Here is a 25,897-nt window from a genome sequence, read left to right as displayed (position 1 = left end):
ATCTGAATTTTTCAAAAGTCAAAAGTCTGTAACAATTGATAGTACATAACTTGTTTTTAATAAACATCCATAACATGCATTACAAGCCAACACTATTTTTCTTTAAAAAAATTGGCATTTGCATTCAAAATACATTAAACACAATGCAAATCTGGCAAAACCATTAATACAAGTGCATTTTAGGACAAAACTCAACAAAGGTAGTAGCCAATAGTATTAGGCCAATAGTATCTGGATACAGCCATGCTGATGCAAGCTGAGATTAGTTAGGGGTGAGCATGAAAAAGCATTGTACACAGCTCACCCAGACCCCTCTCCAAACAAAGAAAAAAATACAAAAGGTGTGTAATGAAAACTTAAGATGTTGTAGTTTTGCAGCCCTAAATCTGTATTTTGTGCATGCTGCCGTTAAACAAAAATACAAACAACTAAACTGTTGATGTACAAGGTTTATGCATTTATTAATGAAGGAAATCCACCATTTGAATCCTATACGCATGGTGTTGCAACACGATATGGAGTTGGGTCTGGATTGAATACCCTCCCGATCCAGATCCAGACCACAGTCTGGACTTTGAGAAGCTCTGTTGAAATGCATTACTTTCAAAAGTATCTTTCCCCAACACTGGTTACAGTGAAATCTCTGAATAATAGAATATTTGTTTAAACTATTGATGCAACAATGAATAAATTAATAAATGAACATATCAATCATTCAATCAACAACAAAAAAAACAAAAAAAAATAAAAAAAAAAATAAAAATAATAATAATGACAATAATAATAATAAATGTTTTGTATTCCTCTGAAAAAAATTGTAAATAATGCTTAACACAAATTCTGAGGACACTTTTTAACAATTATTTTAACTGTCATTTATATTTTCTAAATAATCACATGTATACAGACATAAGAGTTGTATTTCACTTTAAAGTAACTATTGTAGCTTTTAATAATTTTATTAATAAAATGTATTTTTTTTTGTTTTTATATTTTTATATAAAAAAGTGTGTTTTATCAAATTTGTGTTGCTACTTTTTCTACTAAATATCTGCTTTAAGTTCAAGTCCATTTTATTTAGAACAACAAAAATATTTTTGAGTTGTACATTTAGCTTGAGTTGATAAGCCTGATACACACACTGTAAATATTCCTGCCAGTATTATTTTAGTTGAATAAATGAACTTGTATGGCAATTAAACTTCAACTTACATCAATCAAACTGTCTAAATTATCAAGTTAAACTTTGCATAATTTAAATTTAAATCTACTTGAAATCTGATTAGCACATTGAAATAAGTCAAAGTAACATAACATCATTGTTGCTGGGACTTTTTGTCATATATATTTTTACAGTGCATTGTATACTAGACATTGTATTAATACAGTGTCAAAATTATAGCATATGTAAAAAGTAAATTCATCTACAGCTTCACTGTCATTTCGTTTGTCGCTGTTTGTCGTTTGACACTGTCATGTCATTTTGTCGTTGCATCATTTCAGTACAAATACCAATACAGTCTTACGTGTCCTGCTTTGGCTTTCAAACACATTTCAGCATAAACCACAATTATATGGATCAACCTAACCCTTTAACCCCTAAATATAGGACATTTTACTTCTCATGACCATTGCAGAGACTGTAAAAGTCAATAAAAATGCAATTCGCTGTGTGAAATTGGTTTTATAGCTCCATGAAGGTTGGAAAACTCATGAGCAAATTACACTATAGTTTGCATTTAAGAAGCTGTGTATTCGAAGGTCAGTTTACTCAAAAAGAGCAAGACCTTCAATGTAGATCAAACTCATGCACTTTCAATCATTTCGAGACCAAACACTGCATTACTATTGCTCATTTCAGCCGTAAAGTCAGCAATTCGAGGTATTTAATATGAAATATTTATCCTGTAAGATGCCTTAAAAAGTGTTTAACCATAACCAAGTTAAACCCGAAAGAAAATTCCAGATATTCATGAGACCATCTAAACAATCAATAGCAATAACAATGGGGCCCTTTGAAAACACAATTATGTTTAACTACCTTATTTGTTCTCCATTTTGTGTTACGGTTCCCAATCACATTTGTGCTGATGCCATTACTGAAGAGAAATATGCCTGCGTAGAGAATGCTGTGTTGAATTAGCTCATTTCAGTCCTGGACGCTCTAGATCTATTAGCAGCCATTTCACCATGTTAAGACAATGAAACCCATCATTAATGGTCATAAGAACGCATCAGTCTCAATTAAGCCTCCTTTTATTGTGTTTTAACCTTCTCGTCTCCTTGGAGGATAAATGGAGTCCAATGAGCATCAGGAAAATCGAGTGACATTTCGAATCTCATATTTGCATTGTGTCTCTCAGTTCATCTCCAATAATGGTGGTCTGCATCGATGACTTGTGCGGCTTTAGCTAAAGCTTCAAACTAACACCCCCTTTTTTTGTCGATGCTTCAATTACAGCTGTGTGATGAAGTGCAGTTCGGGGGCTAAAATGTGAAGCTCGTTGTTTTGAAACTGCTTTTGAAATCCTACAACTGGGATCCGTTTCAACTTGGCTCTGTGAATGATTCTCAAACAAAGAGGACTCCCCGAAGCCTGGAGCTCATGAGTGATTAGCGCAATTAATGACACTATCAATATGGCCATTTGGTGTTACCAGCGGCAACATGGGAAGGAAAATTAGGAAAAGGGAAGCAAAAAAATCTCAACCACGAGCTGTACTACTAATATAAAATTGTGTAATTGTTCAAAAGTGGCACTTTTGGCTGTTCAGCTAAGGCAGTAACGACAATGCATTCCCAGAAATGTGTACAAGGCTGTCATTGGGGTGATACAATAAAAAAAAAAAAATCACACATTTTTATTGTTTAGGTATTTATACAGACAGCATAGTTTTTACCCTTTTTGTGTGTGTGTGATTTTTAGTGATAAAAATTACTCATTTTGGGGTGGTAATTTCCAGAAATTAGCTTATTAGGTAGCCGATATGTTAGGTGTGCAATCTGACACAATGACAATGACACAAAAAAAAAAAAATAATAAGGCATAAAAATAAAGGTCTCTTGTCAAGACAGATTTTAAATTTTTTTTACTAAAACAGATTTTAAAAAATTAGGGATTAAGCCAAAGGAATGTTGTATAACTCCTATTTTTATCCATGATCTTACTTTCTCTCTCCCAGATTTCACTCCCCGGATAATATGATATCATTTACCTCAATCAGAACATGCGTTTGGACTTCTCTTACAGTAATATGCCTAAAACACTGATTGCTGTAAAACTCATCAATGTCAGGAAAGTGTTTTCTCTCGTCAACGGCAGGGAAAGAGTAAAACAAAATCATTTATTGAATAGACATACATCATACAGGGTTCATGCACATTTTTACTACAAAAATTCCATGACTTTTCCAGGACTTTCAAGTCAAATTTCATGACCTAATGTTTAATGTAATGTCTATGTATACGTGGTAAATCATAAGAAAAACAAAGAGCGTTTAAAATTATTACAGCATTTGATAAAACACGCAACAATGTCTTTAGTTTCAATTTATTTTTACATTTATGTAAAATAGATGATGCTTACACAGCACTAATGATGTGAGACTATGTTTTTGGCCAAGAAAAGAAGTAAAAACAACTAACCTCCATTCCAGAATACTGATATTTGTCAAACTAATATTAAATAATGTTAATAGTTTGTTAAACTAGTAATAGCAGGTAAAAAACTTCTATTGTAAAGCCACGATCACACTGCACTTCGTTCCATAAAGTTCCATTCATAGGCATGTGAATCCGACAGACCAGAAATGCAAAGGTTTCACATTTCACTGCATTTCAAAGTTCAAGCTTGGTGAATTCTTACCTGCGAAATCACATCACGTGATTGCGTTGGACCAATAGAAGTTTAAAATACAGAGCAATCACCCACTTTTATTAACGTCTAATCATATTGTTTAATTAACCCTGCCCTTTCCCACAGCGCCATACGACAGAATTTCACAAGTACCAGTTCTAGTGTGACCGCAGATTAAGACGCTTTGGACAAAAACGTCTGCTAAATTATTAAATGTAAATGTAATTTCCATGGCTTTTCCAAAAGCTTGTGGGTTTTTCCAAAACTTTTCCAGGCCTGGAAAATTCCACGTCAAAATTCCATGACTTTTGCAGGTCTTCCATGACCGTATGAACCCTGATCATAAATCCAGCCATACATGTAAAGTGCAAATAATGTCCTTCAACTGGGTCAGGTCCATAGTCTTTGAATCAATCTCCATCATTGTAAGCTGCTTGCTTTTCTGTCTGTTCCACTGCTCCGTTTGTGAGATGTTTTCTCCAACTTTCTTTTGCAGTCTGAAGCATGTCAAACACACAAAACGCCCAATTCGCGCCAAAGGATGTCCAATTCAATCTTTGCATTGACTTCACATGTAAATCACTCATGCTTCATCAGCGTCTGCTTACTGCACAGGCTGCAAAAATCTCCCCTACTCTCATGTAATGTTTAAATTGTTAGGGTGCAGATATGACGTAATTTTTCAAGAGACACTCAAATACATCACGTGCCAGGTGTATGAGACATCTATAAGTCATGTAAAACAATTAATTGCAAACTGAAATAAATCAATTTTTATTATTATTATTATTATTAGGTTCATCCTAGGTCAGACATTAAAATATACATAATATTGATACATGAAAATATACGCACTGATAAAATTCACCAAACAAGAAATTTTCAGGAAAACATAATTATACACTAAATAAGTATATAAATAAAGATAAAATACCACATTTATACACAAATATATACAAACATAAGATAACAAAAATAAAAGAATAAACAAATAAAAACAAATAAAAATTGAAATAAATCTAATTTGATCATATTGTTTGGAATTGGATGTTTTATGAGAATTTTGTAGGATCGTAAAAATGTTCAACTTTTTATTGATTTGAGTTGGATTTAGCGATCACGGAATCATGAAAAAGGGGTCAGATTATATGTACTATTAAGATATCATAATAGTACATATAATCAGAATCTATATATAAACTTTAGATACAAATATGCACTTTATAGAGCTCTAGAGGTCATGTGACCTATTCTGTTTACACTGCAATGCTGGCAGGCAAAATCAGCAAAGAAGTAAATATGAAAAGGATGGTGCCAATATGAATTTCAAGGCAACAGATTTCACTGCGCACTTTAATTTAAACGACAGACCTGTACATAAACGTAATTGATTAAACATAATAGATTCCTACATTACCCCAGGGTGCTTTTAACGGGTATCAATAAAGGAACGGATAGCTTTTCAGAACTGCAGTATATCTACGACTAACTTTCTCTCACCCTACCCTGGAGACTCTTTAAAAGCCTGGAGGGGTAAAAACAAATGCATTATAATTTTGTGACAAATAATCCACTTTAGAGTCTGCCGGCTAAAATCTGATTTGTTATCGCTGAAAGAGTAGGTCAACTGGGTTATTAATAATAGTTAGTCTTAAAGTTGTTTTTCTGCTTGTTCTAATGATTTAGTCTGTTTTTATTTATTTATTTACTTATGAGGTGTAGAAATAGCATGAGTGTTATTTGTTTCTAGAACTGCTATTGAGTTCACTGCAGCACTTGCTAATGATTGCCTGCCTACACGGATTTCAGACTGTGTGACGTCAACCTCAGGAGCTCTATCAAAAAGGTTAATGACAGAATTTTTGTACCTTATTTATGAGTGTGTAAGGAAAAAAAGCACCTTTCACCCTGCACATTTGTACATTAGAATATGTACCCTCAAGCTAACTATTGACTTCCATAGTATTTGTTTTTTTTCTAAAAGAGCATAATCTGTGAGCATTATTGAATATATTTGTGTCAAACTCATGTAATGTATATGTCATAGGTATCAAACTCAATTCTTGGAGGGCCGCAGGTCTGCACAGTTTTGCTCCAACCCTAATCAAACACAGCTGAACTAATCAAGGTGTTCAAGACTACTAGAGGCTATTAAGTAGGTGTGAGTTTAGAGGTGGTTGGAGCTAAACTGTGCAGAGGTGCAGCCTTCCAGGAATTGAGTTTGAGACCCCTGGTGTATGTGAACTGGAAGTTCCAACCAACTACATTTCAGTACTGTGATGTATTTCCAATTGAAACAAAATCTTAAAATAATGAGGGCAGAGTGACCACGCGGTGGCACAGTGGGTAGCGATGTCGCCTCACAGCAAGAAGATTGCTAGTTCGAGCCCCGGCTGTGTCCGTTGACATTTCTGTGTGGAATTTGCATCTCTGGGTGCTCCGTTTTCCCCCACAAGTCCAAAGACATGTGGTATAGGTCAATTGGGTAAGCTAAAATTGTCCTTAGTGTATATGTGTGAAAGAGTGTGTGTGGATGTTTCCCAGTGATGGGTTGCAGCTGGAAGGGCCTCCGTTGCGAAAAACATTTGCTGGATAAGTTGGCGGTTCATTCTGCTGTGGCAACCCCAGATTAATAAAGGGACTAAGCCGAAAAGAAAATGAATTAATTATTGAATGATGGCAGGATTTTTTTTTTTATTTTAGCTCTCCACCTCACTATCTCTTACAGCAAACTAATGTTTGAAATTGAGCAATTAAAGATACTTATCTTTTTAGATAAAGATAACTGGCGGACGTTTCTCTCTCTCTCTCTCTCTCTCGTTAACATGCTTAAATACTTGTGCTGCACGACAATTTAAAAGCTTTTGTTTAAGATTCAAGGTTTGGGACTAAAGTCTGTTCCAAAATGAAAGTGTCAGAGTAATATAATTCAACATATGCAAATCAGATTTTCAGTAGAAAACTGATTATTCTATTGAACGAAATTGAACATATTTTTTAAATTTTGCTGGTAACCTGAGAATTGACAGAACCACAGATAAAAATATGGCTTTTACCAGGGGTTCTCAACCTTTCTCTGATCAATTTTTGAAGGCCCATCTGTCTAACATTTTCTCTAAAATGTAAGTATGAAATGCTTTTTTAAACTTTATTTATTAACAATTCGCTGTTCACATTTGGCATCTTTCATGCGTGCAAGTTCATTATTTCCCTGGCACAACACACTCACGTTTTCCATGTCTAGTTGAAAATATCTGAACTTTTCAGAGTGTTGCAAGCGTACCACAAATCATGTGACAAGAACTGACCAATCAGTTTCACACATTACACATATTTCAACAATAACAGAAGCTAATTACCCCAGACAAACACAAGCACCCAAACACTGCAGCGCTTTTTAATTTTCTACATAAATAAAACTTCAGAGCTGCAGCAATGGTTCCCATGTGTTTTTAGATGAAATATGTGAATGGTCCTTAATACTACCCACTGAACTCTTGATGTACAGTAAAACAAATGAGAAAATGGAAATAAACAATTTACTACATCATTAATTAATATTTATTATGGAAGTAAACAATTAAATTGGAATATTTTAACGTATAATCCATTTCTTCAGACTATCATGTGGTGCGAAATGTTCTGCTTTTGTTTGTGATGTGTTCAACAATATAAGCAATCAACTGAAAGTTCACAAAATGAGTTCATTAAGCACGTGTAATATCAATAGGCCACTGAAACACATCACTGAAAAATCTGTGATCGGTGAAAGCATAACACTGTGAAGCAATGTTTAACAAACAATACCTCTGTCTATTTCTGTTTGGTCTGCTTTTTTTTCATTCTGCACATGATTTGCACAGATGATGAAAGATTCAATATCTCACACTGACAAAACCTGATCACAGCTAACATTAAGTCATTCTCAAAATAACATCAAATGCCTTCAAAAACAAATCTAGGATTACAACTGGAATAATGTAGGAAACCTTGCAATAATTTTAAAAACATCTACTAGCAATGCCGTAATCGTTTAGGCTCAGCCACAGCGTTTACTTGACAATTCTGAATTTGAATCATTTTAGTTTTTCTCCAAGTCCGACATTCATTGTACAGTCAATAAACACAAGTTTGTAATGAAAGCAGTGGAGAGGAAATGGATTCCACACACGCAGCAACTCCCACATGCTTCTTGTTGAACTTATAAACGATCTATTCTCTCCATTAAAAGCATCAAGAGAGCTGAATGGTGGAGAGAGAAAGCAAAGGAAGGACACAAAGAGTCAGATGAGAGCGAGAGAGAGAGAGAGAGAGAGAGAGAGAGAGAGAGAGAGAGAGAGAGAGAGAGAGAGAGAGATGGCAGTCGGCCAGTATCTGCTGTTCAGTGAAATTGATCAAGGTAAGGGGAGCTGGGTTCAAAATAATTGAATTAAGGCTGACAGAAGCGCTGACCAAAACCTTCAGACACAGGTGATACTACAAGGTCATGTGATACAGGGTAGGGAGCGTCACAACTGGTAAAAAATAGCAAAGAGGAGAAACAAAAGACAGCGTTGGATGATGGCTAATAGTTGCTTGATTGCGGTGCCCTCGGGTCATGTTAGAAAATAAGCTGCACTAATGATGGGTGAACCAGGTATGGTGAGACACTTAAGCTTCATCGACTATGATTACGTGTCGCCAGTACTATGAATCTGCATTAACGTTATCTGCAATTAGTATGCAGTGACACTGATGAGTGCATTTTTGGGGGAGGGGGAGGTGTGGTTTAAAAACATGAGAAGTTAGTAAGAAGATATTAGAAAGCTACTATTGTAAGCTTAGAGGATATGTTTCAGAAATATGTTAAAAATCACAACATGATTAAATATTTCTTTCATGTACATTTAGGCTGCATTTATACTGCATTATGACAGAAAAGTTCTAATTTGGACATCTTCTTTTAATCTTGGCATTTTCAAACCGGTAGGCATCTTAATGTGATGTCTATGGCATGATTTACGCATGTGACATATGCTGCAGTTTTATAATAATTTATATTGGTTACGTGGCGGATGTTGCACACTCTCTCTTTCTCATTAACATGCTTAAATACTTGTGCTACATTACAATATAAAAGCTTTTTTCGTCCTCGTGTATGAGATTTAAGGTTTGGGACTCTGAAGTCTGTTCTGAAATAAAAGCATCAGAGTTGACGTCATTCGCTACAGTTCTTAATCATGCGTGACTCGCATTGGCATGTTAAAATACAATCTACCTGCTTATACTGAAGACACAGATCTGATTATTATTTGATAAATTTCCACATATGAACAAGACCTGAATCTGATTTGAGTAAATTGAGGTCTATATGATTTTATTTCTGCTTACATGCAAGTGAACCATATTCGATCTATGACACATGGGAGAAAAAAAAAACAGAATTGAGTCACTTGAACATAACAGTGTAAATGCAGCCTAAGATTGGGAGTTAGAAAATATTACAAATGTTTCTTCTCGTTTATGTTTTGCCTTAAATGTGGAACAAATATTAATATTTGAATTGTACTAAACACATCTCAATATTCCTTTATTTAGGTGTATAATCAACTAAAAAAACAGGTAAAGCAATACATATATATTTTACAATACGACATTAACTTTGAAAGGATTTTACTATTATCCTAATAGCAAACATACATCATGTGTTTATGTTTATTATGTTGAAATTGAATTGAATTAAATATAATCAAGTAGGATTGAACAGAATTAAATATAACTTTATTTTATTTATCTTTATTTAAATTGAATTTAATTTTATTTAACTTTTTACTTTATTTTATCTTACTTTATTCTACTTTATTTTACTTTATTTTATCTTTATTTTAATTCATTTAATTTTACTTAATTTTATCTTCCTTTATTTTATCTTCCTTTATCTTACTTTATTTTACTTTTATTTTGCATTTACTTTATTTTGTTACTTCTATTTTACATTATTTAAAAAATATTTTATTTTACTTTATTTTACTTTACTATACTTTTAATGTATTTTTTATTATTTAACTTTATTTAAAATAATTAAATTTTTCCTATGAGACATTTCCTGTCAGATGCAGCATGAATAACATATGGATTAATGTATAGTTATGTTCATGGCGGCCTTGTCAAAAGGTTAATTTTATTTTTAACACATGTAGTTTGCAGTTTTAGCATGTAAGTATTTAATCATCAACAACAAATATAAAATATCATCTAGAAGCAAAAAGCACCCGTTGACTGCTGTAGACAAGTATGAAAATCTTTTTTGCCACTCATTATGTTGATTCTTTAAGAAAAAAAAAAGAGGATGTAATAAATGTGTTACAAAGGAAAGAGCAAATGTGGGGTTACTTGCATATGCAAAACAATATTTATTTAATCTGCTTTAATGTTTTAATCTTTTGATGGATTGAATTTTTTGAGCAAAAAGGATGCAGCAAATAGTCTGAGGTGACAAAATTGACTCTCAGCCTTGAAAGTGACAGAACGGCAATGCAATAACTCCTTGCTAGACAGGTTTTTCCTTTTTCCGCTCCTTACGCACACAGATAATGCTCTCCGCAGGTACACCGTCTCATCATGGCCAATTGTTTCCCCCGTGAGTGCTTTATCTAAGCTGGTCTGAGACTGTTCAGCCTCATTGAACATCAATGGCTCTCCTCTTCATCCCCTCTTACTGAGCCATCAGCGCCAACATCCCTTGGCATCAAGGCTGTAACAAAGGCAGGGATTCTGCTGCACCGCAGGATGTGCGGGAGAAATAGGGGAGCGGGCGAACACTAAGACATCAGACGAAATGAGAAAACAAGGTAGATTCGATAGAAAAACAATGGAGTATTTCTGAAAATTGTTGTGAGAGGGATTTCAATTTTGACTTTGAATCTCAAGGTAGTCTGTGACTGTTAAAAGTAAAGTCAATGTAACCCATATATATATATATATATATATATATATATATATATATATATATATATATATATATATATATATATATATATATATATATATATATATATATATATATATAGAGCATCTTCAAAAGTGATAACAATGCACCATTATATGGGTTAAATTCACTTTGCTTTTATATATATATATATATATATATATATATATATATATATATATATATATATATATATATATATATATATATGTATATATATAATGTTTTCCCCCTCAGGGTAGTTTGTTTTCCCTTTTTTTTCCAATTTTATTATTGACCATTTTTTTTAAATAATTGACTGCATTTGAGTCCTCGCTCCCTTTCTCTTCCTGGAACCATGACACTACTATTATATGCCTACTTTAATTTTGGTTCCTGTGTAATCTTTAAAATTTCAAAGAATTTCTCAATGTTTTAAGTTATTAAATAGTCATAAAATGGTAAAAAAAAATATGTTGGTAATATTAAAAAAAAATGTCTTTTTACGAAAAGTGAAATGTTTTCATATCCACTCAGAACTGCTGATCAGATACAATATGGTTTAAGCTATACAAAATAAATAAATACTATAAATGACAATACAAATATGAATGATTGTTTACACTTTAGTAAATTAAAGTTAATTTTTAATATGTCACTAAATTTAATTGCATTTTGAGAAACACAGTAAAAGAAGAAACACAGTAAGTTGTTTTAGTACCACTCGGTTAGTGGTATCCTATCTCCATCATTACCTTTCACCATTATATCAGGTCAAATGAACATGATATAAACAAGGCTGTGTATGATCTGAAACAATGTAGTGTTCTAAGGAGAGAGTACATTTGACAGGAAGTCTTTTAAGATGAGTGTGCAACTTCCCGATGCTGTAATAATACGGTCGATGTGACCGAATTGAGTCCCCCATCTATTTCACACTTTGCGAGCAGCCCAATTGCCATATTTATCACGGCGACTCAAGACACGGAAAAGTACGGAATTCATCAACACTTCATTGTAACATCAGGCAGAATAAAAGGCGGAGGCTCCAGTCTATGACACGCTCCTCATCTGAGCCCACCGAGGTCCTAATTTGTCATCGAGATTCATAACAAAGCCTGTCTCTCTTAACACACTTTAATTTCCCAACTCCACCTGGGCCATGTGAACACCTGCCTTTGTAAAAACCCTTCAAGCAATGAAACCCAAATGCATTTATTTCACACGGCTAAGCTCAAATGCAATGCTGAAACCAAACAATGACTAGAAGCCATATGTCTGCGACATTTGTACGGATAAATCCCAATAAAGAATTAATGAAGCCCGGATCAAATCATCAAGCTGTTGCCCTCTCATTTGTGTTGGACTGAAAAATTTCCACTAGAGTTCCCAGGGATTGTTGCAAACCAAACACTACAGGCAACCGATGAATCAGAGGATGTATTGGCATCCAGTAACGCGCCCATAAACACAGACTGGTAAATCTGGTTCCAGGTGTGATTTTCTGCCACCAGTGGAAAACATATGATAAATGACATGTCGGACCCCAGAATATTGGTTTGATTATAATAAAGGTTCATCACGATATATATTTCTGTCCTTTAATTTGGCCAGTTTTAGACATTTTAATCAACTCTTGCGTGCTGAAAAAATGTACTACCCTTTTTTTTATGTTCAGGATGAAAACATCCACTGAATTAAACTAATGTAAAAATGTACCAGATACAGTGTTGGGGGAAGTTACTTTTGAAAGTAGTGCATTACAATATTGAGTTACTCCCCCAAAAAAGTAACTAATTGCATTACTTTTGGTTACTTTTTATGTAAAGTAATAAGTCAAATTACTTCTGAGTTACTTTTGTGTTACTTTTCCTTACCTTTGCTTAAGTCTGATCTCTTTCAGAACTCATACTCTTATACAGTACACCAAAGCTTAAAAGTTAAAACAAGTTCTTACCTTTAACCTGAACACCAATGCGGAAATAAACATCTGAGCTGCTGAGATATCGCTCCACCAGAATGTAATACCACTGCTCCCAGGACGGCAGCGGGACCTCCAGCTCACATGGAACGTTCTCTCTGCAGTCCATGGCACTGGAGTTGTGGACCGGCGGAGCCCTAGAGCGAATCTTCAGCAGAACTGGACAACTCTCACCGCTACGGTTTTTAGTGTTACAGTCCACGAGCTGCACCTTCACCCGAGAGATGTAGTTTGGGATGAAAACTCTGCCAAATACAAGACAGAGAAATGTAGAGGATTGAATCATGAAATACACACACTGGGTATGTTTACATGAGCATAATTATTTACCTTATTACGACTCAGACAATATTATGATTTAGAAGCTTACATGACTTAAGACGAGATGCGTTTTAATTATTAATTCCATGTTCATGTTTTATATGCTATTGCACAAATATCAATTGATTAACATACTGTAAAAAAAAAAGACAAAAAGTCAAAACAACAAATATTTTTATTTTGCTTTAACCTATTTTAATAAGTCAAGCAGGTTTCAACTTTTTTAAGTTATGCAAAATTTAACCTCATTTGATTTAACAAAAAAATGTAGCGCAGCAAGAATTTCTTTACAGTGTGGCACACATCATTACTTCTCCACATGAGGCAGCCCAGGCTCATTGAAAATAAGTTTTTCCGTATACATTTTTTTGTGAATTGGTCCAGATATGTGTTGATGCACATTTCAGTTGACAAACAAAGAAAAGGGCACACATCTTTTGTGAATCTGAAATATGTTACTAATACTGCATTCAAGACAACTCCGAATTAGTTTTTTTAATTTAATTAATATTTTTCCTTAATTTAATTAATTTGAGTTTTTTTACTTCATACTTTGGATTAATGTCTAACATGGCACTATTGGCTCATTTCCAATGAGTGGTCCGATCTGGTAAGCTTTTATGGCCGTTTCCACTGTCAAAAGGTACCTCAAAGTAAACAGTATCATACCACTAATTGGGTACCCTTTCCAAAGGGTATCTAGCATGACAAAAGTGTACCAAAATGCAGAGCAAGACACGTAGCTGAACGCTACTGGTTTACAGAGAAGTGTCACTTGTGCGTACAAAAGCCAGAAGACTGAAAACAAAGGAAGCAACATTTTTAAATTCACAGCCTAGACATTACATCGTAATACTATATAGATATAATAATTCATGGTCAACCCCAGCTCAAATAAACCTTGTCATCTTCTTGATGAGCAGCCACAAAGCCAAGAAGAACAAAACCTGCCATGCTCTGTTGTTGTCTAATGAGGCCTTCCAAGAGCAAGATCGGTTTCACTTTGTCCAGAGAGCTTGTGTGCACTCGCTGCATGTATATATTTCAACAAACTTCTTGAGCTAATGACAATAACATGCGCTTGATTATTGAAGTGCTTATGACATCCTTTCAGAAATGGTAAAACGCGAGAGTGAAGCACAAAAAAACAAAGGGGAAGACGGAAAAAACAAAGCAGCAAATGATTCTTTCAGCAACCTAAACCATGAACAAACTGTCAAGTTTAACTTGTATTATCAACTGTTAAACTATTATGAACTTGGAATGACGGAATTACTTTCCAGCAAAAGGTTACATGTGCTGGTGAAGATTAAAGATACAGATGAGAGGTTTGCTCTGACATTGGGCTATACGTACATGTAGATTTGAACCCAAATAGGGGCTGTATGTGTTCATATATGTTGTATTTATTTATTTAATATAATTGTCGACATTATAGAAGGCTATTTCGCGCCATTATAGTAGGCTATTTCGCTCATTGATCTGCAGATCAAATCCTGCTGATAGAAAGGTTAGTAACTAACAATTACACAAAAGTATTTATGTGTATGAAGCATCTGTTTTCAAGAAGTGCTTGATATGTGAATGACCCATAAATTTACTTTGACATTTCCTCAAGCGAGAAGGACGTTGAATGAAACTTTCTGTCATACACCCCACCCACCATTGGTATCCTTTAGGCAGTGGACACGCAAGCCTGATAAAGGTGACCTGTACCAACTCGTACCATTCTGTACTGTACCACTCAGTGGAAACGAGCCATTAGAAGATCGAAGAACCCCGACTTCAGCAAAAGACATAATTTGAGCTTTATTTGAAACATAAATAAAAGTATGCAAGTATGCTTACAGCCCAAACTTAGTGAGAGCTCTACTTACTAATGCAGTTTCTGACATTATTTTAGATTTATAGTGCAATATATGATGTTGCTTATGTTTTATGTCAGCTGTATTCAGACAACAGTATTTATATTCACACCTCGCGGTGAAAATGCGAATGCAACATGCGATTGACAGAAACGTATTAAGGTCAAAAGTATGATATTTGACTGCTGAACTTCCCTCCTGACTGTGTCTGGCATGCAGCATTGGGGTATGTTTTGTTATAAGTTTTAGATGTATGTCCACAAGAATGCAGGGCTTGTCTTACAGATCACCTAGACTAGCAAAGCGCTGACCTAAACCCTGTCTGAAATCTGTAAATATTATTAGTGTGAAAAGGAACAAAAGTTGTTTATATCATACTTCCACACAGTGTTCATTTTACATCAAAACTGCAGTTAAATATGTTGAAATGCATTTTTGTTAAACCAGCAAAATGTAGGCATGTTTTTTTTTTTTCCAGTGAGACTGTGTTGTCATTATGGTCTCATATGAGCACCAGTTTTATGGATGTGACATTTCTAGAAAAAAAACTCAAAACCTAAATTCACAGAGAAAGTCTGTTAACATTATATTAAAACCTCTGTTATTTTTCAATAACAACTGACCACAGAGTTGTAAGACTAGAAAAATAGCAATCTGTTTTGTACTTTAAATGAGGAAAATAAACGTGTTATGAATGTGACCAAAAAAAAACAAAAGAAACGATGCTAATCAAAAGGATAAGAGTTGGCTCTCTATAGAACAAAAATAATTTATTTTATTTTATTTTACATTTTTGCATTTATGAGGAAAAAGCTTCATTATGGATGTGTCAACTCTCCGTTTTGGATGAGACAGATTTGAAATTGCCACTTGTGTGACTGGTAAATCAAATAAAATAGTTTGACAACACTGACCGATACATTTTTGAGCATTTAACAGTAATGTAAAACACAAGCCTGCACAAAAAAACCTAGTAAAGACTTATTCAGTAAAAAACGTTTTTCTTGGCAAGGTTGACATTAGCATGGAACTGCTCATATACAGTAGTTTTATATTTTACAAAAGCTTCAGGTGTAAACAGACAAATACAAGCAGAAACAAATTCTTGCTTAAAAACATGCTTTTTGTATGCCAATTAACTATTGGCGACTCCTGTTTGAGAATACTGCTGTAAAACACAACAAAAAGTCCTACATGACTCTAATGTTGTAATTGTGGTGTGAACACTGCTCAAAAGAGCAATGATCTACCTGTCTAAATGACATTTTTCTTTACTTTGAGTATGACTTTCTGCATGGTTTTACTCTACATGGTTGATTCTGCTAGAATACAAGAATGTTGTCTATGTGTGAAAATCTGATTATAGTAGCCAATGTAAAAATGCAGACATTATGAAACAATACAGAATGTCAAACAACTTTTGCTATTTTCATAAACTCAGGAGAACTTTAAAATGCAGCCCAATTCAACAAACTCATTAAAAATGCTGTCATATCTCTCCGTCTTCATTTTCTACATCAATAACAACTAATCAGAAGTTGCTCTTTTTAATTTGAAAGGAAATTGAGAACAACTGTGAAGTTAGAACAAATAATTAATATCTGCGTTTTATTTCTGGCTATGACACAATTGGCTTTGTCTTTTGGTTTTTGATAATTAACAAAACAAACAGCAAAACAAATGCTTAATCAAACAGAACACAGTTCATTTACAGATCTACTGGCTCGCTTGAGGAAAATATAAAAAAAAGATATGAATGAAATTAGTCTTGGAACTTTGCCTTGAAATATATTTTAAAATTTATTATTTATTTCACGGTTAATCTCTCACTTTTTCCAATTTTATGCACTGTTTTGTATTTCACATCTAATTAAATAGCATGTCCTATTTTGAATAATACAAATGATTTAAAAAACTTTATTTATTGCATCTTCACCGGTCTAAAAAACAAGGTTTTCTAATGCTCATATGTTTAATGTCCATGTTAAGCACATAACGATGAGTTTTATTGTATAAAAAAAGATTTAGAAAGTTATGTTCAGTATAGGTAATAGATTGATATTAATATAAAAACTGAATAAAAATTGATTGATGAAAGCTGTAATTGTCATGCACATCTTTTCATCCACATTTTGACATTTTATTTTCGCTTTACTTGCATTATTTGCTTACTAGCATTACTTATTGTCATGAATATATTTCATTTGCTATGGACATAAATCTCATTGTATGGAATTATTAGTCCTTCTGAAATATTCTCTGAAAGCAGCTTTAATGGTAGATAAAAGCCCATCCTCATAATATCCAGTGCTCAAGGTCTTTTCTGTGTACCCTGTTGTTTATGATTGCATTTCATCACCTCTCCCTTCTCCATTTTCCTCTTTTTCATTTAGAAAGACTTTATTTGCTAATTGAGAGGAGAGCTTTAATATCTGAACCTAATGAGAGTGGAAGGCTGGAATGAAGGGAAGCCTGAGAGCAGGATGTGTGTTGAATGGTCAAGTGCTGAGAGCAGAGCACAGAGAGGGTGAGAGATGTGTGTGCGTGTATTCCTGGTATTCATCACAAGCATAGCAAAACCAATTAATTTATATATATATATATATATATATATATATATATATATATATATACACATACATATACATACACCCACCGGCCACTTTATTAGGTACACTTTTCTAACTGTTCATTACGCAAATTTCTAATCAGCCAATCACACGGCAGCAACTCAATGCTCAATGTATTTAGGCATGTAGACATGGTCAAGACAAGTCGCACAGGCTTAACAAAACTGGACAATAGAAGATTGGAAAAATGTTACCTAGTCTGATGTGTCTCGATTTCTGCTACGACATTTGGAGGGTAAAGGCAGAATTTGCCATCAACAACATGAAAGCATGGATCCATCCTGCTTACTAGCATTACATATATATATATATATATATATATATATATATATATATATATATATATATATATATATATATATATATATATATATATATATATATATATGTGTGTGTTAATACCATAACCAAATGAATAAAACCTTTTCATATTTGCTTAATATAGTTTTTGTTTAAAAACATGAAGTCATGAATGTGTTATTAAAAAAAAATTGTGTCTAGACAGGCCTGAAAAATTTAAATCGAATTATAATGCACAAGCTTTATGACAGAGCTGAATGTGTTATACATTTATTGTTACTTTTTATTATTCAATAAACAATACAGCTGTTCATTATTTATTAGCTCCTGTTGGTTCAGATCCAATACAATATGAGCAGACAGCATTTTATTAATGAGCAGTGTTGATTAAAAAAGCAATACTACAACATAAAGCCTGCTTCAATAATAACATTACAATAATAAAATAACAAAAATAACACATCACACACTTTTTTAATATTTTCCAATATTAGTTAACTGAAGTATAGAAGTTAACTATTGTTAATGAAGCTATTTATTATTAATTTATATTGTATTAATTAATTTGTTTGGGCTGTGTAAACATACTTTTTTTCAAAATTCTAAGATGACAAGAATATTCAAAAGAATATAATTAATTTGACAATCAAACCTATTGTACATTACACATCTCTTGCTTGTATTTAAGTTTCCACTTGTATATACTTAACCTTCACATTTACTCACTTGTAGAGCACAGATCTGTTGTGAAGTGGAATCATCTGGTCAATGAAGTAACCAGGATAAAGCACCGAAATCCCGATGAGTCTCTGAACGATGAGTTGAGGCTGAAAGAGGTACTGACATTCCTCATGAAGACCCTGCACAAACACAGCGGAAACAAACAGCAAGCAGATGCATTAGTCTCAGGCTAAATCCACTCCCAATAGCCTTCTTCAAGTAAAGCAGGCCATGAAATGCAGTGTCACAACAAAACATATGCATACATGCGTGTCATGATATGGAAATGCTCGTGGAAGGAGGCCAAGTCCCACTGAGAGCGCCTTATGATCACTTCAAATGGAGGGAAACTGTCTTTGCATTCGCATGGTTTCTGATGATGTGCTGTGTGATATTTCTCATGGCCAACTGCACAACAACTCACCCACCTCAGACTCTGGAGGAAAAGATCAAACACTATTGTCGTTTCTACACTTGCTGAATAATTCAGATAAAGGATTTCAAACTGTCTGCAATTGTGATTCCAGCCAAGTGAGGGATGTAACCAATAGCTTGTGTTCTATTTTACATTTACATTTTTCTCCCTACAGCAGAGTCTTAGATGCAAAGTGACTTGAGCAGTGATGAATAACATACAGTGTAAGTGGTTCATCCTCCCACATGCAATACTAGAGTAGTTTACAGTAAATACTGTAATGTTTTGGAACCATACTATAGTAAAGAACCTAAATTAACCTGTTGTGGTAATAGGGTATATGCAGAGCTAGTGTTTCTTTTCATACCTAAAACACTCCGATGAACGGTTAATGTGACTTTTTCAATTTTAAAACAGCTCCTTTAACAGCATCAATGTTGTAATATAATTAAAATCAGCTAAATAGATTTCAGCATTCATTTAGTTGTTCAAGCGTAAAACGAGATGAAAAGCCGATTATATGCACGTGCCCGACAGAATCAGCAGGCGAGCACAATAACAGCATTGGAAATACTGAAGTAAAAAATATATATATATATTTTAAAGACATGGCGTGGAAAAAATGTAATTTAATGCAGTGCTTCTTGTACAATCTGAGACCCACTTTATAGCGTACATCATTTAGGCAGTGAGGATCAATGATTTTTACAGAAAACAGACCTTAAACACGATCATTTTGTAACGGTATACAGGTTACTGAAAAACTAAAAGTCCTGCTGCATGCTTCTGCATATACCCTATTCTTTAGTTGCTGCAGTAAAACAACTATAGAAACATAAACAAATTATACATTTGTTAATAATTTATATTAATAAGTATTTGTTTGTTTTTTATTTGTAATTATTGTTACGTTTTCTGTGACCTTTTGGTATAATACATAACATGATGCCTACTGTGTTAAAAACTAAAGTATACTAACGTATTTATCACAGTTTATCAGTTCATGCTGTATAGTTTATAGTTTATGTACAGTTTATGCTGTAGCATTCATTCACAATATACACAATATACTAAGTATAATTAACTATACACTAGGCATAGGGCGTTTTCAAGGTATACCGTAGTTTGGAAAAGTCAAGGTTTTAAAATCATCAAAATTTTCTGCTACATCCTTCCTAAGGTATGTGTACGATTTAAAAAAACTAAAAAATAAAATTAACTATATATATACATATATATATATATATATATATATATATATATATATATATATATATATATATATATATATATATATATATATATATAATTTTTTATTTTTTAGGACAATGATATCTCGCCAGCTAAAAGATATCCAAAGATGTCATTTTAAATAAACTTTAATGAAGACAGCAGATTTAGTCTAAATGTTTACTGCTCCAAAACATGTTCAATGTTTCTCAAATTAAAATAGACGCGTTCAAAAGAGAAAGTTTTTGTTTTTTAAAAATAATTATTTTAAAATAATATTTAAAAATAATCTATTTTAGAGCAGTAAAAGTGCGAAACCGTGATATTTTTATCAAAGGTTATTATACCGTCAGAATCTTATACCGGCCCACTATACACTAAATAAAGTGAAACTGTTATGGTCACTAGCTAGAGTACCCACCAGACACAATAGAGGGCACTCTACTTCTCACATCAGCCACTTTCCCAGACTCCATATACCACAATGCTTTGCACCTCACCTGATTCATATGAACTGGACTCTGATTACACACACCTGCAGCCAGTTTCCACACACATACAGTTGAAGTCAGAATTATTAGCCCCTCTTTGAATTATTTTTTTAAATATTTCCTAAATAATGTGTAATAGAGCAATGACATTTTCACAGTATGTCTGATAATGTTTTTTCTTCTGGAGAAAGACTTATTTGTTTTATTTCGGTAAGAATAAAAGCAGTTTTTAATTTTTTTAAATTATTTTTGGGACAAAATTATTAGCCCCTTTAAGCTATTGTTTTTTCGATAGTCTACAGAACAAACATCGTTATAGAATAACTTGCCTAATTACCCTAACCTGCCTAGTTCACCTTATTAACCTAGTTAAGCCTTTAAATGTCACTTTAAGCTGTGTAGAACTGTCTTAAAATAAATCAGTTATTAGAAATAGGTTTTTAAAACTATTTTGCTTAGAAATGTGCTGAAAAAATCTTCCCTCAATTATACAAAAGTTGGAGAAAAAAAATAAACAGGGGTGCTAATAATTCAGGGGGGCTAATAATTTTGAATTCAACTGTAAGAGCACCTCAGTCACTGTGAAGTCTTATTACTTTTATGTGCATTACGGAGTGTTTCTTGTTTCCTTGTTTCTGTGTGTGTTTTTTTTTTTTTTTTTTTTGCCCTGTTGTGTTTTTGATCTTGGACTGTTTCTTGATTTTTGATTGTCTACTGCCTGCCTTGACCTCTGCCTTGATTTCAGATTATTCTTTGTGGATTCCCTTTGACATAATTTTTTGCTCCTATTTTGAGCCCTTGCCTGTCTGACCATTCTTCACTAAAGCTGCTTTTGGAACATATACCTTGTTGTATGGTAAAGTCTAGATAGGATATGTGTGATATGCACATCAATATTGCAGCATTATTTAGTTTGACACTGTATACAAATAATTATTATTAATAGTTTCTCAGTTGGATTTAGGGTTAGGGTAGACGTACAAAAAAAAAAATGTATTGGGTAATTTAATACATAACATCAATAATACTCAGTACAACTACTGTTTTACATTACTGTGACAGTTAGATATAGGGTTGGGGTTAGGGTAGACAGTAATAAATTCAATTAATGGGAAATTTAATAAATAATATAAATCATTTTTGATAAGTACCATCCACAACCATCTCCGATCTAGGAACAACTCTGTTGTATGTTCTCGCATGTTACAGAAATTATTGTGTCTTTCATTAAAAGTACATTTTTACATTGGGTTAAGAGGAAAAACTATGGTTTTTAGATGACAAAAAACCTTAAGCTGAGAATCAAAATCAGGTCATCGTGATTATCTGTGCTGTATGTCAACATGTTAAACACTGACACTAACTAACTGACCACTATACTGTCTACAATTACTTTTATAATAGTCATAATCTACAAAAAAAAAGAGATAGGAAAAGAGATAGGAATGCATTATTTTAATGTTTATTTTAACTGTATTTCTGTGATTTCTGTATTTCTGTGGTTTGAGTAACTTTCATTCAGGCGAACTGAAACCATTCCTTTAAAATAATAGAGCAGTATTACAAAACATCCATGTAGGCTACATAGTAAAAACTCTTTTTACATTTCTGCTTTATTTTTAGTATAAGTTTATGTGTGACTTAAACTCTTTTGACTTCACTGTGTTTTGTTACTTGGGGTTATTTTCACTTTGTATTCCCTAAAGTAAATCATCATTCATTTTCAATATACATCAGCAAAATTGCTGTGTATAAACCTGTTTTGAGTTGCTGGGGTTATTCATGGTCTACTGGAAGTAATTTGTTAATTCTAATAAGTTTTCATTTCAATATTTAATGAATAAAGAGGTCATGTTGTGCTTTCAATCATTTCTTTCTAACGTTCTAATGTTGCAGTTTACATATGAAAAAGATCTACAAACCACAAAATCCATTCCAAACAAATGTAAATAATAATGCTATTAAAAAAATTACAATAATATTTTACAATGTTGTTTCATAATATATCAATGCATAAATAAAACTAATTTCAAGTATAACTTTTTTTTTTTAAATGTGCCGATTAAGAGAGAACTGAAGTATTCCCATTTCTCTGGATTTACACAGTTTATTGAGCATTACAGTAAATTATATTTGTGCTATTCCTTTTTATATAGCTCTGACACAATTTACTACAAATTTCAAATAAAAATCTTGTCATTATTAGCTTTTTTTTTAAATAAAATTAAAAGAATGGCTTATTTGCAATGATAACATTGATTACAGTTTTTTTAAGTGATTGAGTTTTCCTAAAAATAAAAATTAAAAACTATATATATAGTTATGAATAGACTACAGTTTTTACACAGTAAACATTATACCATGCCCAAGGTATTATACAAAATTGTGTCACAAAACACATACACACCACCCACACACACATCCTTGATATCAACAGAAAATTATTTTGACGCATTTTTAAAAATCATACCAAACTCCAAACATTGGAACAAAGTAAAGATCAAACCGAACATGCCACTGATCTCTACATTATATGCCCTGCCTTTTCAACAGACAATAGCATGGCTTTCTGAACTGAGCTGTTTTGCTTTCACCATCACAGGTTCACGGTTTGCACGTGCTATCAAGAGATCCGTGGCTGTAAAAAAAGCGCACTTGTTTCAGCATTCGACAGATGTTGCGGCGTATGCTCCAATTAAAGATCCGATGACTTGTATAGATTCACAGATAATTTTTCACAGTGCAACAGCATGAAGACTTGAGGTGTGGGGAAAGGGAGGAGAGGTGATAAAAGATTGAGAGGAGGCGGGAGAATGCGAGAGCTTTTATTTATTATGGCGCACACTGGCAAATTACAATGCAGCGTTTCATCATGGAAACCTGGGTTTCTCTCACGCAGATACTTCTGCCCTAAACACATTCATCACTGTCGAAGCACGAGGTATAAGCCCTCCTCTCTGCTCGGCAAGCCTCTTTTCTTCCTATCTTCACGCAGAGAAACACAATCACTCAAACATATAAGAATTAAGGTTAAACACTACAGGCAAAAATTGTTTTTTCATGCAACTGTCAATTTGGAGATTCTAGACCTTTAACGTGTTTTTTAGTCAGAAAACACCCAAAATAGGCATTTAAAAGGAATAGTTCACCACTACACTAATTTTATTTTTGTCAGCTTTTAATCACCCTTCACTTCTTCAAAACCTGTTTCAGTTTTATATATGAACAAAACAAGAAGACATTTTAAAGAATGTTGGCTGCCTGGACCCAATGACTTCTTTAAAATATCTTATTTTGTGTTTAACAGAAGAAATGTTAAAAGGGGTGGTCCAGAGTGTATTTTTAAGGCTTGGTTGTGTTTATAAGATGTAAAGTAATGTGTGCACATACTTCATTTGTAAAAATGTCATCATTTTTTCATACTTAATATTACATACTGCTACTCAGCTAACATGAAAACAACATATTTCATAAGAAGTCATATTTGCTAGTTCCTCTGAAAGGCTCACCCTCAAGAGGCTCTGATTGGTCAGTTAACATAACGTGCTGTGATTCTCGGATCAGCTCCACTTCACCAGGAAAAGCATCACGCCTAGCATGCGCTGAACACACAGCTGAAGCTCACGCCTGCTCTCTACTGCTCTATATGTTTCACATATATTTGGAATAAGCATCTGTAAGTAATATGAAGTGTTCACATATCTTTTACGAGTTTGTTATTTGAGATGTAGAATGCACAGAACGTGGCCACATGTAAAGACACTGCAAGCGCTGCTGAAGACTGTGGTTATTTAGCGTGTTTTGAGGGATAAATATGAATTTGTAGCTAAATTTTTAATGATGCCAAACAGCATTTCCTGTTGTTTAAATCCTTGTTTACGTCTTAACTACAACAACCATTAAAACTAGACACTATGCATGTAATAGATAAATTTTAACCAATAAAAATACTTACAGGTTGTGGTTCACAATCCACAGCTTCGTCTATTATGGTTGGAGCTTCTCCTTCTTTAAGTAGTTTTTAGCTGAATCCAACACTGAACTGGGAGAGATTCTGGAAGCTGTCCTTTGTCAAATGCTAGCTATATACTTTTTTAATAATTCTCTGGAACATAATTCAAATTAAACTGTAAGCACTTCTCTCTTTGTGTCGTGTCCTTTGGAGCACAAATACTGAAACAGAAGAAGCTCTATGAAAATATCAGTGTTTGGACGGCATTTTAGCTTCCTCTGCTAAAACATCTGGCCATGCCTCTTCGCTATGCGGGTTGTCTGCGCATGATGAAGGCACGTAACCTGAGGTGTTTGCAATCTTATTAACCTGATTGTATTTTTTGCACCTCTCAAATTTTGTTCGCTGTAGGCTTTGCTAAGCTAACTCAGTAAAGGTCTCCTTTTGCATTGAACTTTGAGCATATTACATTCAGAGATGTTGTTACCCATCAACTAAAGTTTAAAATATGATATTGTAGTGGACCACCCCTCTAAGACATTTCAAACCCCCTGAGGGAGAATAAATTATGAAACAAAATAGATTTTTGGGGAAACTATACTTATACATGTACAATGTAAGTGTTTCTTGTCATGCTTTCATTTTTATTGTATTTTGTATATTTTATTTGTCTGTAGATTTCAATTACAATACTAATTTTTAAATGTTTTCTCCTCCACTTATTCGTAAATCTCCATTTTAGCACGTTTTTTAGCACTAATATTTACAGATTTGTTCATATCTGTATTCTAATGTTTTTTTTTTGTTTTTGTTTTTTTCCAGAGTATGTTCATGCAATACATAATTTGTCTGATTATACAAAACATTTTATCCTTTAAATCAAACAGTGTGTTTTTCTAAATTATGTAAAAATAAAACAAATTCCAAAAATCTGATTTAAAATCATTTGTCTGTAATGTGTCAAAAATGAATTTTGAATCTGAATAGACCCAGTGTTTATATTTTTCATTAGAAATGTGTGCAAGTTAGCACATTTTTAGTTTTTATAACATTTGCATATTTAAAATTACAATTTTAGAAGGTGTGTAATACAAAGAAATGCAATTTAGCTCAACTAGGGAAGTATTCTAATAACTATTAGTTGTTGTCGTTCTTTAATTTAGCCTACTGTATTCATCCGCAGTGCAGGA

The 25,897-nt window shown here is 33.3% G+C and overlaps 1 protein-coding gene and 1 long non-coding RNA gene across 5 annotated transcripts in view; both read right to left on the bottom strand.

Moving 5' to 3' along the window:
- The window catches only part of tmem8b (transmembrane protein 8B), a 304,341-nt gene that overhangs the window by 105,234 nt on the left and 173,210 nt on the right, over window positions 1-25,897 (bottom strand). For all 4 annotated transcript variants that reach the window (XM_087253922.1, XM_087253923.1, XM_087253925.1 and 1 more), the window contains exons 4-5: window positions 18,626-18,759; window positions 12,760-13,028 (exon numbers count right to left, since the gene is read on the bottom strand). In XM_087253922.1, the coding sequence (XP_087110048.1) occupies window positions 12,760-13,028; window positions 18,626-18,759 (403 nt within the window). The remainder of the gene's footprint in view (window positions 1-12,759; window positions 13,029-18,625; window positions 18,760-25,897) is intronic.
- Window positions 4,651-9,642, bottom strand: LOC147844345 (uncharacterized). The gene is made up of 3 exons (XR_015491682.1): window positions 8,920-9,642; window positions 6,085-6,698; window positions 4,651-6,004 (listed from the first exon to the last, which is right to left on the bottom strand). It is a non-coding gene; the product is annotated as an uncharacterized LOC147844345 (long non-coding RNA).

The sequence above is a fragment of the Danio rerio genome, chromosome 5 (assembly GCF_052040795.2).
Source record: "Danio rerio strain M-AB ecotype USA chromosome 5, GRCz13ab, whole genome shotgun sequence".
Classification (NCBI taxonomy): domain Eukaryota; kingdom Metazoa; phylum Chordata; class Actinopteri; order Cypriniformes; family Danionidae; genus Danio; species Danio rerio.
The sequence above is the reverse complement of the archived record's forward strand: the minus strand, read 5'-3'. Positions and strand labels throughout refer to the sequence as shown.